This window comes from Serinus canaria, chromosome 1, assembly GCF_022539315.1.
Source record: "Serinus canaria isolate serCan28SL12 chromosome 1, serCan2020, whole genome shotgun sequence".
NCBI classification, from domain to species: domain Eukaryota; kingdom Metazoa; phylum Chordata; class Aves; order Passeriformes; family Fringillidae; genus Serinus; species Serinus canaria.
The window spans coordinates 111,591,808-111,608,177 of NC_066313.1; the positions used below are offsets into that span (position 1 = coordinate 111,591,808).

At 44.6% G+C, this 16,370-nt stretch overlaps 1 protein-coding gene across 2 annotated transcripts in view; it reads left to right on the top strand.

Annotated features, from left to right (window-relative positions):
* Positions 1 to 16,370, top strand: part of ERG (ETS transcription factor ERG) — a 144,858-nt gene that overhangs the window by 23,733 nt on the left and 104,755 nt on the right. For both annotated transcript variants that reach the window (XM_018913384.3, XM_018913382.3), the window contains exon 2: positions 15,965 to 16,052. In XM_018913384.3, the coding sequence (XP_018768929.1) occupies positions 16,014 to 16,052 (39 nt within the window). In that variant the 5' untranslated portion in view covers positions 15,965 to 16,013. The remainder of the gene's footprint in view (positions 1 to 15,964; positions 16,053 to 16,370) is intronic.

The following is a 16,370-nucleotide window of genomic DNA, read 5'->3' on the forward strand; positions in this document are numbered from 1 at the left end:
AATTTGATCTGCATTTAAAGGAAATATTTTGCATCACTAAGTTAAAATCTTTGAACTTGGAGCTTGCTTTATTTCTTCTCTTCTTTCAGGAGTACATTTGTTTAAGGGACAGCAAGACTGATGCTACAGAAAACATAAATCTTTATCTACACACCAACATGCCTAATAAAAGGTCTTTAATACTGACATACCTGAGTTTTTCTAATAATTAAAAACTTCAGGGAACCCCAACATGAAGTTTCAGAATTGCACCAGGGTTTTGAATCCTGCTGAAGCTGTGATCATACATTAGCTCTGACGTTTCAAGTCAGTGGTGTGAAGAATTCATGAGGCCACCATGGCCACATGCCAACTTTTTTAATGTACTGGTGGATGGCAAAAAGATATTTTAAAAGGTAGTCAGTGCAAGATAGCTACAATGCCTGTTTGGCCCTCAGAAATGGAACACAGCCTAATGACCTATTTTAATGGTTCATATGCACTTGGAATAATGCCCCACACACATGCAGATGTACCCACAGAGAGGGACATTCAGTCTCTTTTTTAGCTGTACTCAACTGCTACAACAGTCAGGTGGTAGCACTGAGGAAAAATGTCAAAAGCATAAATGAAAAAAGTCCAAAGTTTGCATAATAGACCAAAAAAATTACTGTTATTACCATTCCTGGCTGTGTAATGGGGAGGTGCAGAGAAGACAGAGCTACACTTCTCTCAGAGGAGTGCAGCAAAGTCCAAAGGTTTGCAGTTTAACTTACAACAGTGGAAACTGTGACTAGGAATAAGAATAAAAACCAGATTGCTCTAAGGGTGGCCCCAAGTGGAACAGGTGGCCAGAGCAGTGGTGTAATTCATGGAATCATCACAGAATCATGGAATGGTTGGGGTTGGAAGGGACCTTAAAAATCATCCAGTGCCACTCCTGCCATGGCAGGGACACCTCCCACTGTCCCAGGCTGCTCCAAGCCACAATGTCCAGCCTGGCCTTGGAATTCTATTCCAGGGTCTCCCCACCCTCCCAGGGAGGAATTTCTTCCTAATGACCCATCTAACCCCTCTGTCTGTTAGCTTAAAGCCATTCCCCCTGTTTCTGTCACTACCAATTTGGAATGAGCACAGAAGGAGTGGGTTTGTAGGAGCTTCCATTCCTACAGGAAGGGTTTTGAAATAAAAAAAAATGCTGAATCATTTTTGGGTGAAACATTCCAGTTTGGGTGAATCATTCCAGTGAGACCTGGAAATTGAGACTGTTTTAGACATCAAAAGGGGGGGGGGAAAGTGAGCTGTTCCTAGGTAATAATGGGAACAGGGAAATGTCCTTCCTAGGTATAGAGGGAGCTGGGGAAATAGCCAAGTGAGGGCAACAGGAAAAAAGAATGGGAATTACTTGTAGTATTAAAGCACACTGATTGATCTTGCTTACAATTGCATCTTTGGGGAAGAGGGGCTGAAACACAACCAAAAAATGCATGGAAGTACATAAAAATTTATTCTAAACTCAGACTCTGCAGTCAGGTTTAGAACCACCATAGAATCTCAACATTATTATGTGTCTATGTCTCATATTTTTTTTTTTTTTTTAGCAGGGGAATTTGAGATGGGATCCATTGCTTTGGAGGGAGAGAACAAAGGAAACATGTTGATTATGAAAGTACTGGAAGAATCTAAACAATTTCAGGTTGGGTCTGTTGTGACAAGGAATCCAGTATATGGCTGAACCAAAAGGAAGGGTGGATGGCCAGCTTGGGGTGCAGTGTCTTACATTCCTGTGGCAAAATTCCCTCAGTGTCACAGCCCTCAAATACCATCCCAAATACACCAGTTTCATGAGGCAAGGCATTGTTTGGGTTTCCCTGAAGGAATTAGAATTATTCCTGCCAAATTGGAATTATTCCTGCCTCTAAAACACCCTGTATTTCTGCAGGTCCTGGGAATTAGTGATTTTTCTGCAGCAGAACTCCTGCCTGGAAGAATTGCTGCTTCCTTCCAGGCATGAACCCCTTCAGAAGTGGGTGAGACTCATGTGTGTGCCCGTGCAGTGATTGGAGTTTGAGCCTCAGTGGCTGAAATCTGTGCTAGTTTTGCTCTTTGACAGCAGTGGGATGGAGCCCTGTGCTTGCTGGGTGTTTTTGTGAGCCCTCGTGGAAAGCATTTATTGTCATAAATGGAGCAAGATCATAAACTCTGGCCCCATTTCTGCAGCAATGGATCAGCCCATCTGTAGGCCGTATGTCAATAAAAACAACTAATTACTGAATAACTAAATATAAAAGGCCCCACTGCTTAAGAAAACCCTCCTGTATCCCATTCCTGAGCTTCCTATTACATCTATGGAAAGTCTGGATAGTATTTGTTCCATGAAACTCTGATTTTGAATGCAAGCTAAGCAAGAAGGAAACTGCAGCTTTTCCCTTGAAGTTCTATTCATTCTTGCACAGAAAAGTTGGAGAAGCTGTGGATATTCCATCCCTGGCAGTGCCCAAGGCCAGGCTGGACGCTGGGGCTTGGAGCAGCCTGGGACAGTGGAAGGTGTCCCTGCCCATGGCAGGAGGTGGAATGGGATGAACTTAAAGGGTCCTTCCAGCCCAAACCATTCTGGGATTCTGTGATGATTCCATGTCTTTAGACAAAACAACTGTTCCCATTTTCTGGGGGGGACTGCTTCCAAAGTGGTTACATATTGTATTTGAGGGGTTCCCAGACGAAGGGAGGGATGATGAATCTGACTCCATGTTCTCAGAAGGCTAATTTATTATTTTATGATACTATATTATATTAAAGAATATTATACTATACTAAAGAATAGAGGAAGAATATATACTTACTAAAGAATAAGAAGAATATTTATTATACTATACTAAAGAATATACTCACAGAAGGCTAAAAGATAATAATGAAAACTGGTGACTCTCTCCAGAGTCCTGACACATCCTGGCCCTGATTGGCCAAAGAGTGGAAACAGCTCACATGAAACTAATGAAACAATCACCTGTGGGTGAACAATCTCTAAACACATTCCAAAGCAGCAAAACACAGGAGAAGCAAATGAGATCATTATTGTTTTCCTTTTTGTCTGAGGCTTCTCAGCTTCCCAGGAGCAAAATCCTGGGTGAAGGAATTCTTCCAGGAAATATGACTGTGACAGTTCCATCTCTGTCTCTTTTCCATGCTGGGACCTTCCCAGGTTCTGCTGGAAAAGGGGAACTGAAACCTGCCTTAACCCTGGAATCACTTTTCTCCTCCAGCTGGAAATAAAACACATAGGAATTATAGTTAATAAAATAGTTAATATTTCTCTTTCACTTATCCACATGCTGGATTTGCTGCCATTTTTTTGCTGCAGTTTTTTTGTCTGCTGTCAGTTCAGGTTGGGTGAACTCAATACATTCCTCTTCCTTCTGTTTTTAGTGTCTGAGGAGGAGCACAGGCATTTCCCTTGCCATATATATAGAAATAATGAGGTTTTTTTTTTTCCACGTGAAATTTATTTCTTTGAATTTTTAAGTCCAGCTTGCATTTTTGCTTAAAAATTTGCTTTTCTGATTCAGTAATGTATTATAAATTTAATACTACTGCTTTACACTCACTATTAGCAAATACATTTAGATCCTTAAAATACTATTTTTCTAAACACTGGACTTTACAGTTTCACAGATCACAGGTCCATGTTTCATCTAGCAAAGTACTTCAAAATCCAGATGCTAAAAAAATGAGCCTAAAATTATGCATTCAGTCAGTATAAGCTATTTATAGGCATTCTTCAAATGCATTTGAAATTAAAAAAATAATAAAAACAAATCTGTGAAGGTCACAAATCAAAGCATTATTGGGGATGACTTATATCCTTCCAAGGTACTTTCTTGCTAAGGATGTGGCATATTTCTGTTTTTGTAATGCATTAACATTTTTATTGATAAAGTGAGAATCAAGCTGCAGTGGAGGCGCCAGTCTTTCTGATCTGTGTATTTCAACAGTTTTTGCAGTGCAGGTCAACACTTAATGGAAGTCACTCATTTCTTAAATACCTTGTGTTTATACAGCTGTTCTGGGTTTTTTTTCCTGCTGCTTTCCAACATCAGAACTGAAAGTGCCACAAGTAGAAAGATAAATTAAAAAAAAAATTGTGCCAAAGATGTACAAAAGGAGTAAAAAAGCATTTAGTAACAGAAAGAGGATTAGTCTGTAGAACTTCAGAGGGTGTTTAGTTTTGTTCTGTGGTTAGATGATTATTTCCACTGGAAGCTGGCTGTATTTACTAATATTCTGAAGAAGGATCACCACAAGTATTTACACTTTGTCTTAAGAATACTTTTGGGGAAAAAATGGTGTTGCCAGTCATGTTGTTCGTGTTAATGTTCCCTGTGAAGGGTGGAGCTTCAAAACAACAGAAGAACCCTGCAGAGGGGTTGTGAAGGACCTTCCAGGCTTCTGTCTTGTTAATCCTTCCACAGAGAGCTTTTCATCCCTCCTGATACCCCAAAACCATCCCTGTCCTTCTGCCAGTGCAGGGGACACCCAGCCCTGCCTGAGGAGGGAGAGAGGTGCCACAAATGTCCTTGGAAACAAAGCTGTGCTGGAGGACACCTCAGTCCAGTGTTGTTCCACTGAGTGTCCTCAGCTGTGCTGATGCCTCAGGTTTGAGCTTTTCCATGTTTCACATTCTGTGCTGCTTTAGTGTGTGGGTCTGGGTTCATATTATGGGATGGAGAGCTCTGTGCACAGAGCAGGGAGACAAAACAATTCCTGCTCCAGCTGGGCACCAAGGACAAATGATCCCAATCTCAGGCCAGGAGCACAAACCCCGTGGGCTGGAGAGAGAAAAACAAGCAGGGTGGGAGTGCCTGGGCTAAAGCTGGGCTGGGACAATGAACTGCAAGGTGGGAATGGAGCAGAGCTGATCCCAGGGAGAGACCCCGTGCCCGGCCGGGCATTTTGGGGCTATTTTGGGTCATCTTGGGTGCAGCCCTGGCTGGGCTGTGGTGCTGCCCAAGGTGGGTTCATGCAGGAGATCCTTGGAATCAATCCCTGCTTTATTCTTTAGCTCTGCCCAGCCTCTGCTCTGGGTCAGCCTGCACAAGGCATCAGTGCCAGGATTCTTTTTGGGAAAGTTTCCTCATAGGGGACAATTTTCACACTCCCTGGAGCACCTTAGGTGCAGATTAATTTCTTTTCTTTTAGGTCATGGCTGGGGTGTGCAGGTTGAGGCTGGGAAACTACATCAGTTTATCCTGGAACCTTGGGAAGGTGTGGGTTGGAAGGGACCTTAAAGATCACCCTGTTCCAACCCCTTGCAGCGGGCAGGGACATTTTCTAGAGACCAGATTTCTCCAAGCCCCTGGTCTTGAACACTTCCAGAAATTGACTTTTCTTGGGATAGATTCCAAGGTGTTCACTGGAGCTGCCTCATGGGTAACTCCCCCAGGACAGGCTCTGCTCTTTGCAGCCCCTGGACCAACAAAAGTGACTCCATAAGCACAGGGAAAAAAATTATACATATATATATATTTTTTTTTTTTCATTAAAATAATGATTTTCATCATCAGACTGAGAAGCATCCCCAGAAACTAGGGGGGAGAAAAAGGAGGATAACTTTCCAGGGCAGATTACAGAAACATTTGTTGCATCCCTAAAAGTGAGTGCTTGCATGCAACAGATTCAGTGCCAGTACATTCTGTTCCTGAGCAACATATACGTTTCTAGAATATGACAACTGAAGAAATTTATTGAAAGCAGAGAAAATGTTAACTATTTTTTTTTCTTGCCCATGTATTTCTAAACTGTCATTTTTCTTTAGATTTCCCTGAAATGAATTGAAGATTCTCCAGGTTTTAGATACTGTTTTTCATTGTAACAGTTCAGGATTTTCTGGGTTTGACAGAACTGTTGGATGATCTGCAGTAAATAATAAACAGGTCTAATGTACTCAGCAATTACTGAAAGTGCATGGTGTATGTAATTTCTGATTATGCAGATTTAGTCAAGTAATTACCCTTGAAAAAGCTGTGAGGTGTTCACACAGTTATTCGTAACTTTTTATAATTACTACTGTTTGTTTTTAAAGCCTGTGCCATCAGTTTGTACTCCATGCTTAAATGTGGTTGAAAATATGAATTGCTGCGTGTGCTGAGAAAGTTGTCCTGATTCTGTACTCCCATTTTCCATGGGATTATTAGAAACAGATCTGTGAACAAAATTAAAACTAGAGGCAGAGGTATCTGACAGCTGGAGAGCCCCTAGAGGATCCAGTCCAGTCTTCTGTACATCAGCTGTGTTTCAGGTTCACAGAGAAACCTTCCTGGTCTGGAAAATTCAGGAATCAGAAGTGATCACAATGCCTGTGTTGGCCAATCCAGCAATCTTTCTTTAAAAAATGATCCTAAAGTCCAAGGAGCACAAGCCAAGGAAGGTTGAAGGAGCTGATAAGAGCCCTCACCTGCCGAGCTGCCCAGCCCTGGAGGAGCTGGAGCTGCTGCAGAGAGCCCAGAGGAGGCTCCAGGATGGGCAGAGGGCTGGAGCAGCTCTGCTGGCAGGAAAGGCTGGCACAGCTGGCATTGCTCACCTGCACAGGAGAAGCTTTGGGCTGAGCTCAGGGTGGCCTTGCAGGGCCTGGAGGAGCCCCAGGAAAGCTGGAGAGAGACAATTCCCAGGGGATGCAGGGACAGCACCCAGGGAATGGCTCCCAGTGCCAGAGGGCAGGGCTGGGTGGGATCTTGGCGATGAGGAATTGTTCCCTGGCAGGGTGGGCAGGGCTGGGATGGAATTCCCAGAGCAGCTGGGGCTGTCCCTGGATCCCTGGCAGTGCCCAAGGCCAGGTTGGACACTGGGGCTGGAGCAGCCTGGGACAGGGGAAGTTGTCCCTGCCATGGCAGGGGTGGGAGCTGGAACTGGATGATTTTTCAGCTCCCTTCTAACCCCAGCCATTCTGTGATTCCATGAGTCCATATGTAATTTGTTATTATTGAATTGGATCTTGTTGTTTCAGTTCCTAAACCATGTTTATTTGCTTTTATCTTTCAAAAGGAAGTATGAATTTTCCTTACCTCAAGGTAATTAGTCATTCATTATTTTACAAACAGTTTGTGTATCTTTCCTCAGATGTGATTTTAAGTGCAGCACCATTTAAAATGTTTGAAACAGGCTTGGGCTTTAACCAGTGGAATGAATGTAAATTAGAAACTACTCTTTGTTACTATATATCTCTCCTGATGTCACCCTGCTTTTCCACAGTGCATTATTTTTCTTTGGAAAGTCATATTTCTGTAGAGAACCAAGGTCCCTAATTACAACCTGCAGTCAGGAATTAGGTGGTGGTTACTCCATGGTCTGACTGGTGCACACCTTCAGCTAAGCTGGGACTTGAGCTGAGTTTGAATAATTAAACACAAAAATCTGCCAGGGACAGAAAGGTGGGAAATTTGACTGGATCTCAGAACTTTGCTGGTGACCTCTGTGATTTTGCACATGGGAGGGCACAAAATCTTGAATTCCTGCCTTAACTCTCCCCTTGGCATCCCATGTGTGTGTCCAAGTATCCTGCAATAGGATAAGCATCAGGGAGTAATCATTATCAAACATCCCTGCCTGGAATTAAGACACAAAGTCAAAACCTTGAGCTGTGGAAAGTGCATGGTGCAGTTAAATGTGTCAGACGTGACTCAAAAGTCTCCTTCCTTTCTGAAGATATTACTTCATTCATGTTAACCACATTTGTAAGTGGCCTGGGCTGAAGAGATAGTGTTTGGGGAATTCCAACCTCTTTTATATGCAGTTGGGAGTTTCAGGAATGGCTGCTCTGCATTCCACATTGATATATAATCCTCATTATGGCTTTGAATAAGAACATGGTAATTCGCCAGAAAAATAAATAAAACAAGTTATTGGTCAGAGGCGTACTATAATAGGGAGTACTAATAAAACCAGAGATTTTTGGCTGTAGTTTAAAGTTCCTACTGTAAATGAGCTAATTTAGGGCCATATCCTCCCCTGAGATCATGGGCTGGAATGTGAGATAAGCAGTAGCTGCACAGACACTTTTGGGTGGCAGCACAGAAATGTGCCTTCTCCATCCTTCAAACGGGAGGAGAGGGAATTTCTGTAGGAGAGCTGACCCTTCCAAGGAAATGTACTCAGAAGAAAATCCATGTTCAGTGTTGATGAACTCCAGGAGGGCCAGACACAGACACAGCTGGCAGAGACATGTTCTGAGATTGCTGCATCCCTTTGTCCCCACAGATTTAGGGATGTGAAGTAGTGCTGTGAGTCCAGAGCCAGCTAAACCCTGGAAAAACACCTTCTGTGCTTTTCCAGCAGGTGCTGACAGTCCCCCCTCAGTTACTGACTTGCTTAGGGTGACATTCCAGTTGTGGTGTCATGGTCAGCTTGAACCCACGGCTGCTACAACTGGGGCAGGTCTCACCTGCAGCCCTGAGCTGGGACTGCTCCCTCCTGCCTTGTCCTGAGGTCTCCAGGGCCACCAGGAATCTCTGCATTCCAGCTGGAAGGGAATCCCATCAGAAAGGAGCTTTGCTGCCAGTTAGACCAGCAATGGTGACCTGAGTGACAGAAATAATATTCACTTTGTGTGAGGGAGAGAACCTGTCAGCATGGCCATGAAACCAAATCCTTGAGAGGCTTTTCAGGAGGAGGGCTGGGTGGGGGAGTTGTTCTTATTTCCAGAAAAAAAATCTTAAAAAAAAAAAAATAGAAAAGGAAAAAGAAAGAAAAAGGAGAGTTAGAATCTCTCCTGTGAAGGCACACTGGGGGAGTTGGGGTTGTTCAGCCTGGAGAAGGAAAAACTCTTGGGCAACCTTAAGAGCACCTTCCAGTGCCTAAAGGAGCTCCAGGAGAGCTGCAGAGGGATTTCTCACAAGGACACTGCGGGACAGGACACAGGGAATGGCCTCCCACTGCCAGAGAGCAGGGTTAGATGGGATATCAGGAAAAAAATCCTTCCTGGCAGGGTGGGCAGGGGCTGGGATGGAATTCCCAGAGCAGCTGGGGCTGCCCCTGGATCCCTGGCAGTGCCCAAGGCCAGGTTGGACACTGGGGCTTGGAGCAGCCTGGCACAGTGGAAGGTGTCTCTGCCATGGCAGGGGTGGCACTGGATGGTTTCGAGGTTCCTTCCAACTGGAAGTGTTTCTTCAAAGTGAAAAATCCGGCAATTTTTTTTTTGCTGCCAGAATTGAGACCAGCCCCACTCAGCTTTTATTTCTCCCACTGTATTTTTTTAAACAAATAATGCCATATAATAAAAAAGAAAATTCCCTCATCCAAACTATCAGGAGATGTCAGAAAATTGTCAATGAGTTATACTTCTGTTTAAATTGCTCTTAAAGAACTAAGCACATCAGACAGTGCATGACACAATCAGTGGGTTCTGTCCTGTGAGGTCAGAGTGAGTGCAAAAAGTTTTGGAAAAATTGGGGAAAGTCAAAGAAACTTCCTGGCTTGGCACATCTTTTTGTATCTTTGTTTTCTTGTCCTTTACTGTTTTATTTGTGGCATTCACCTGCAATCAAATCTTACCCTAGCAGCAAATACTGACTGCACCTGAACAGCCTTGGCAGTAGCATTTCTTGAGGGTGAATTTCTTTTCTCAAGGTTTTATTGTTGAGGCTGTTGAAACACTGAGAGGTTACAGAGAAACAAGAAATTAAAAAGAAACAAACCCAGAAATTGAAGTGGTTATACCCAACCACAAGTTAAACATAAAAGCTTTGAGCTCCTGTCATGCAGCTCTGCTGTGTCACAGCTCCCTGCCAGTGGAAGAGTTGTGGTGTTTCACACTTACCTGCTTTACAAATGTCAATTATAAACATTTCTGTGGCTTTTCTTCACTGGACACTGCTGGAGTTTGCACTTGGAGCCATTTTCTCCAGAAATCCATGGAATCCTGCAGGCACCCAGGGGCTGGGGCTGCCTCAGCCCCACCTGGGGCACCCCTTGACTTCTTGCTGAGCCCCAGGTGCCAGCAGGAGCTGCAGCACCTTCTTCTAAACCTGGAAATATTGGAGAAGGGAAGGCACAAACTTACAGGACCATGCTGGGCAGGAAAGGGATTTTGTTTGCTTAGCAGTTCCCAAATTGCAGGCTTGTAAGGATCTTCTGCTCCTGAGTTTTGCCCACATCAAGAAAGGCAGGGTGGGTGAGTTTCTGGGCTGGTTCAAACAGTTTATTTCAGTAGATGAGGATTTCACCTCTTATTTCTTACTCCTGTTAAAGGACTTCATTTAAAAAAATTAATAACAATGTAATAAATTTCAGTAAAGCCCCGTGATATGAATAAAGCAGCATCACAGGGGGATAAGTGCACTCTGGTTTTCTCTCAGTGCATCCTTGGATGTGTAGGCTGTTTCTAAAGTGCACCAAGCTTAAATCTGGCTTAAATTCACAACATGAGGGCTCCCATCATAGCTGGAATTATTTTAGAGGTCCAGAAAGGCTGAAAATCACATGTAGCATATTTGTCTGCCTAAGAAGTGCAGCTCTAACCTTCAGCAACAGGAGCTTGAGCAGGTTTATAGTGCTCTGCCTTAGGAGTATCCCAGCCTTTCCTCTGGTACACACTGTTTGACCAGTGCTGGTGGGACCCAGGCACACAAAAAGAGATTTCCTGACAAAACAATCCAGCAAGGGATGTCTCAAAAGTTTTCCAACAGCTGGAAACCATCAGTTCTTTAAAAATATGTGACCAGTCCAGTTGCATGACAGTGTGAGGGGGTCTGAAAGTCCTGCTGGCACTGACTTGGGATATTCTGCATAGCTGCTCAGGGATTCACCTCCTGTGAGTAATGGTAAACATCCTGAGTCATGCTGGTAGAAATTTGATGTGATGCCTGGGGGGTTATTCACCAGACCAGAGTGTGCACCCTGTGTGTGTGTGTGCCAGTGCTGGGTGCCTGGCACAGGAAAGGGGCTTAGGTGTTTGATTATTCTGTCAGTGCCATTCAGAGCTGATCTCCTGTGTGATATCCACACCTCAGGCAGCAGGGACACAGGATTCCTTGGAAAGTGCCTGCAGGCAGAGCTGTGTCTCCTGGGCAGCCTGTGCTTGGATCACCATTTCATGTTGTTCTTGCTTTCAGAGCACCAGGAGTCAGGCCCAGCCACTCTGGCACTTTGCTTGCTGTTTATTAAACATCAGCCAGAATTGTTCATCAGCCAGAACTGGCCACAACTGTGGCTGTATTCTGAATATTATTTCCTGTTGTCTTGGTTTGTAAAGCCAGGTGTTTGCTAAGGAAGGCAGGAGCCTCCCTTGAAATGGAAAATGTAAATCCCCTCCTTCTGAATTATTATAATTTTGAAATTAAGGGGCTCTCAGGTAAAGATATGGGAGTAGGAATAACAGTTCTTAAATAGGGAAAATTTAAAATAAAAATGCAAAAGTACAAACAACTCCAAAACCACTGCCAGAGTCAGAGCATGCCCTGTCCCCTGTGTGTCAGGGTGGTGGCACAGTCCCATCCCAGGGGGCTCAGGGTGGTGGCACAGTCCCATCCCAGGGGGCTCAGGGTGGTGGCACAGTCCCATCCCAGGGGGCTCAGGCTGGTGGCACAGTCCCATCCCAGGGGGGCTCAGCCCTCCTGCAGTGCCAGCTGTGGCTCTGCTGGAGCAGGGATCCTGCCCAAGGGGGGAGTTTTCCTCTGCAGCTCCAGGGCTGCTGGAGATGGGCCTGCTCTCCCTCTGGGAATGCAGGGCAGCAGAAAGCTGCTCCTCTGGGAATGCAGGGGGCAAAGGCTGCTGGGCTGTTCCCAGGGCAGATTGGATCCAGGGAGGAATGCTTGGCTCCTCCCCTGGGCGGAGCATCTCCCCATGGGATGGTGGAATTTGATCAGCCCTGCAGGGACACTCCCTGGCCATGGACAGCAGAGATCTCCTGCAGGGAGGATGGGCTGGGGGAGAGATAAAGAACAAACTGCCCCAGGAACAGCAGAGAACTGCCCCAGCTCTGACAGATGGGGACAGAACACACAGCCCCAGCCACATCTTGCAACCCAGGACACCTGTGCAGACAAGTACTTTTAAAGCCTGGAGAAAAAAAGGCTAAAGAGGGTAAAAAGAGGCTTCTGGGAGCCTCTACAACTCCCTGCCTGGAGGGTGCAGCCAGAGCAGGGTCAGGCTCTGCTCCCAGGGCACAGGGACAGGAGCAGAGGGAACGGCCTCAGGCTGGGCCAGGGCAGGCTCAGCTTGGCCAGCAGCAGGAATTTGCCCATGGAAAGGGGGCTCAGGCCTTGGCAGGGGCTGCCCAGGGAGCTCTGCAGTGCCCATCCCTGCAGGTGTCCCCTGGAGGTGGCACTGAGTGCTCTGGGCTGGGGACAAGGTGGCCATGGGGCACAGCTTGGCCTCAGTGACCTTGCAGGGCTCTTCCAGCCTCAGTGACCCTGTTAATTGTGATTTGGGCCCCGTTCATTCCTGGCACAGAGCAGCACAGGCCGTGGTTCTGTTTGCTGCAGCCCCCTCTGCTCCCCGTGGGCATCGTCCAGCCTGGAGCCCTTTAGTGTCAGCCTCTCTCACTGCAGGTCATGCTGCTCTGCAGCCCTTTGCTCCAGGGTCTAGGACACATCAGGAGGAACCCGATGTGGGTTTTTAGATGAGCACAGCATGACCAAGTTACTGAAAATGCACCTAAGGTAAGAAAAGGCAGGAGAGAGGTTGGTGTGTTCAGCTCCTGTATAAAGGGGATGTTCAGGCTCAGTAAGTTGGTAATGTGTGTCCATTAAAAGTTTGATTTTGATACATCTATAGAAAAAAAAGAACAATGTAATCACACATTTAGATGTGTAAAGGATTCCCCACCCTTTGATGTATTTACATAACTCCCCAAACGTGTGCCCAGAAAGGCAACAGGTTCCAGAGCTTATCTGTCTCCTCCTGCATGGGGAGCACTGGCACACCCAGCTCCGGCTGGTTTTGTACAAGAACTTGTTTCTGTCTTGATATTTTAATCTGTCCCGAGCATCAGAGGGGAATTCACATCTCCTGCCTCAAGTATTGCTGTTCTCACTAGTGGCATCCTTCTGTGTGACACTTTGGATGTGACAGAGGATGGAAATAAGTCCCAAAAACCTGTGCTGCTAAAGCTGGATTAGTAAACGCTAGTCTTGACTCAGGATAGCAGGAAGAAAACCTGCTCTGTGGCTACAGATTTATCCTTTCATAGAATCACAGAATGGGAAGAATGGGAATGGTTTGGAAGGGATCAACTCATCTGTAGCCACGGAGAAGCCACCTTCTCTGTGGCTACAGATTTATCCTTTCATAGAATCACAGAATGGGAATGTTTTGGAAGGGATCAACTCATCAACCCTGTCACCTTCAGGGACACCTTCCACTATCCCAGGTTGTTCAGAGGGTTATCCAGGATAGCCAGAATATTCTTCCAGGATGACCCTAAATCAGGAAGGCTGTTAAGCAAGTGTTTAACTTTCAGTTTCTGTTGTAATAGCCTTGTTTCAGTTTCCTGGAAAGAGATGTCTTGCTAAACCAGGTTTTAGTGTCAGTTTTGGCTTTTTCCTTAGAGTGCTGATTATTCAGGGGATGCAGGGCAAACCCTATAGGCACAAGCAGAGCCTGTCACAGACCATCAAGCACAGACATGACCAGCATGAAATTTGGGGTGGGGGTGGAGGAGGGTCTGGCAATAGATACCATCTGCTTCAGCAAGTTAATACCAAATGTCTGGAAGCTTCCAATTCCAGCCTGTAAAGGTGGAGCTGAAATAATGAAAATTGTATTTCTCTTTGGAACAAGCAAGGAAAGCTGCCACAGCTTTTTTTTTTTTTTTTTTTTTTTCCTAGCCATGATTTCCTGAGGTGAAAAGATAAAAATTGTTTATTTTGCAGACAAGGACTTGTCCCACTTTAGAATAGCAAGACTGGAATATCCAAGTGAAAAAGAAGAATTCACTGCCAAAGGCTGAGTTTAAAGCAGAATTCCCACTTTTAAGTTCATAACAGTACAGGGAAAAGTCAAATGTCCAGAACAATTGTATACTCATTTTTCCAGCTCATATTGGACAACATTTGCTTGTCTTTGATTCCCATTCCTTGTGGTGCAGAGTTGCCAACCGGTTTGCAAATGTTCTCTGTTGTCTTCTCTTCCATAAAGGATCCATCTTTTTTAGGCAAAAGATGTGAAATGAGTGGCCTGGAATAGCTCAAACAACTTCTCTTTAACCCTGAGAGCTTCAAGACTGAGCTCTGAGAGAAAGATCTGGCTTGAGGGACACAGGGCATTTTTGGGGATGGAGCTCAGGGTGGATTTCCCAAGCTTAGGTGCTGTTGGAAGTTGAGCAAAGGCTTTAGAGAGACCAGAATAAATCTGGGTGTGGCAAAAATCCCCTTTCCTGGGTGGGCTTCTGTAGCTGGGGGCGAGGTGCAGTGCTGGGAGTATGAAAACACTGAGAACATGATCTAACACTGGATTCAAAATACTTTTCTGTCCACTTTATGTGAAACTTCGCAGTTTCCAGATCCTGTGTGAGATGCTTCAAAAGCTTAAAATATGAATCCCATAAATCCAGTGAGGATGTGGCAGGCATGGATTTACTGTGGAAGGGAGGGAGGGAGGGAATTAAAAGCACATCAGTGCTGTTGGTGTTTCTGTCTGACTTCAATCTGAACGATGCTGCTGGTGAAATTTTGCTTTTACTGAAAAAACTTCTCTTGCTTTTGAAGTTCTGTGGAAAGAAAAATCTTCTTTTAAAACCATTACATCAGTGTGGCATTTGATCATCCCCAGATAGCTGGGAAAAGTGGACAAAATGGGAATTTGACTTGTTTAGGGATTTTTTTAATAGGCCTTCAAATGAATTACTTTATTTTCATGGATTTGAAGGGGGAAAGTTGGCTGGTTTAAGTAGTAAGGGGGAGGTGTGTAAAGATCTAAATGGTGATATCTTTAATTGCTCTGTTTAGTGCAATTTATGCAAATTCAGCTTGAATAGTTCTTAGATGGTCCCCTCACCTCACTGTCTCTGGGGCAAGTTGCAGCTCAGTGTTAGCCAGGCAGTATTTGCCTAAATCAATAGGTAAAAATGCAGTTTGATTTTCAAGTTATTTTAAATGTGAGAGCAGATAACGAAATTTTAAAAAAAGCTGATGCTGAGGAAAATGACTGTTTCCCTGATAGTGCCTTGCTACTTTCAAAGTTGAGTTCAAAATCACGGGCAGAAGGAAATCTCTTGTGTGAAAAATGGGAATTCCAGTTTTTTTAAGGGAGAACGGAGAAAAAGACAAGATTACTTTAAATCATGTCCATGTTCCCACATTTTTCCACATTCTCTTAATTTTTTGTTTTATTTATCCCAATTTATTAGCAGTTATTTGGTGTTCAAGTTACTGAGTAGTACTCCACATTATTTACATTAAAAGCTGTTGTTATTTTAAAGAGCTTTAATGGTTTTCCACCCCCTACACATGCAGACAAATGCAGCCCACCTGCCCCAGCCCCTCTGCACTCCATTACTGGACATGGATAAGGGATTCCAGAACATCCCTGCTCTGAAGTGCTCTTAATTGAGGGTCTGGACCAGATTTGCAGCTCTTGTAAACGGGCACAGCTTCAGTGAAATGCTGTTTTTTTTTCTGTCAGCTGCAGATCTGTCCCAGTCCTGCTGTGTGTCTCTAAATTGGGAAGAGTGGCTTGTGGAAATCTCTGATATCTTGGGTGAATAATGGGGCTGGGCAGGGCAGAGCCTGTCTCAAGTTCTTATTTTGGGAAAAGTGTACATTGCAAATAAAGACCATTTTTTCCATGAAAAATTTCAGGGCTGAGTGTTTTCTCCTGCAGGAAATAAATCCTCAACAGATCCTATGGAGGCAGAAGTGTCTTAGAGCTTCAGCTGTGCTGAGCCTCGAGGAGGTCTGGGGAAGGAAAGATGCTTATCAGTCTATAAAAAGAGATTTCTATTGAAAATAAACATTTAAAGTATAATGATGTGCCTTTTGTTTCTCTGGTTATGCAGCTGCCTTGGGATCTGAGCTCCTGGTAAACACGTTGGCCTGGTAAAGGACATGATTCAGACTGTCCCCGATCCAGCAGCTCACATCAAGGTTAGTTTCCTGTTTATTGTGAGTCCTCAGATGTTTGGAGAGCCATAAAATTAGAGAATATGCACACATACCACAGCTTTTCTTGCATGTTTATAGATTGTGCTACTGCTCAACATGGGCTCTTTATTCCTCAATATTTACGTGCTGTTGTCTGAGTCAGCCCTGCAGTCTTTGTTGCTGACACCTGTCTGATCTGCTCTGAAGCACGTGGATATTTTAAAGAAAACTTTTTCTAAAATTAACCCTCCTTGATAATCCTTTCATATTTGGTGTGTCTGATGAAATGTACCTCCTTGAAAACCACTGGATTTCTGTGTC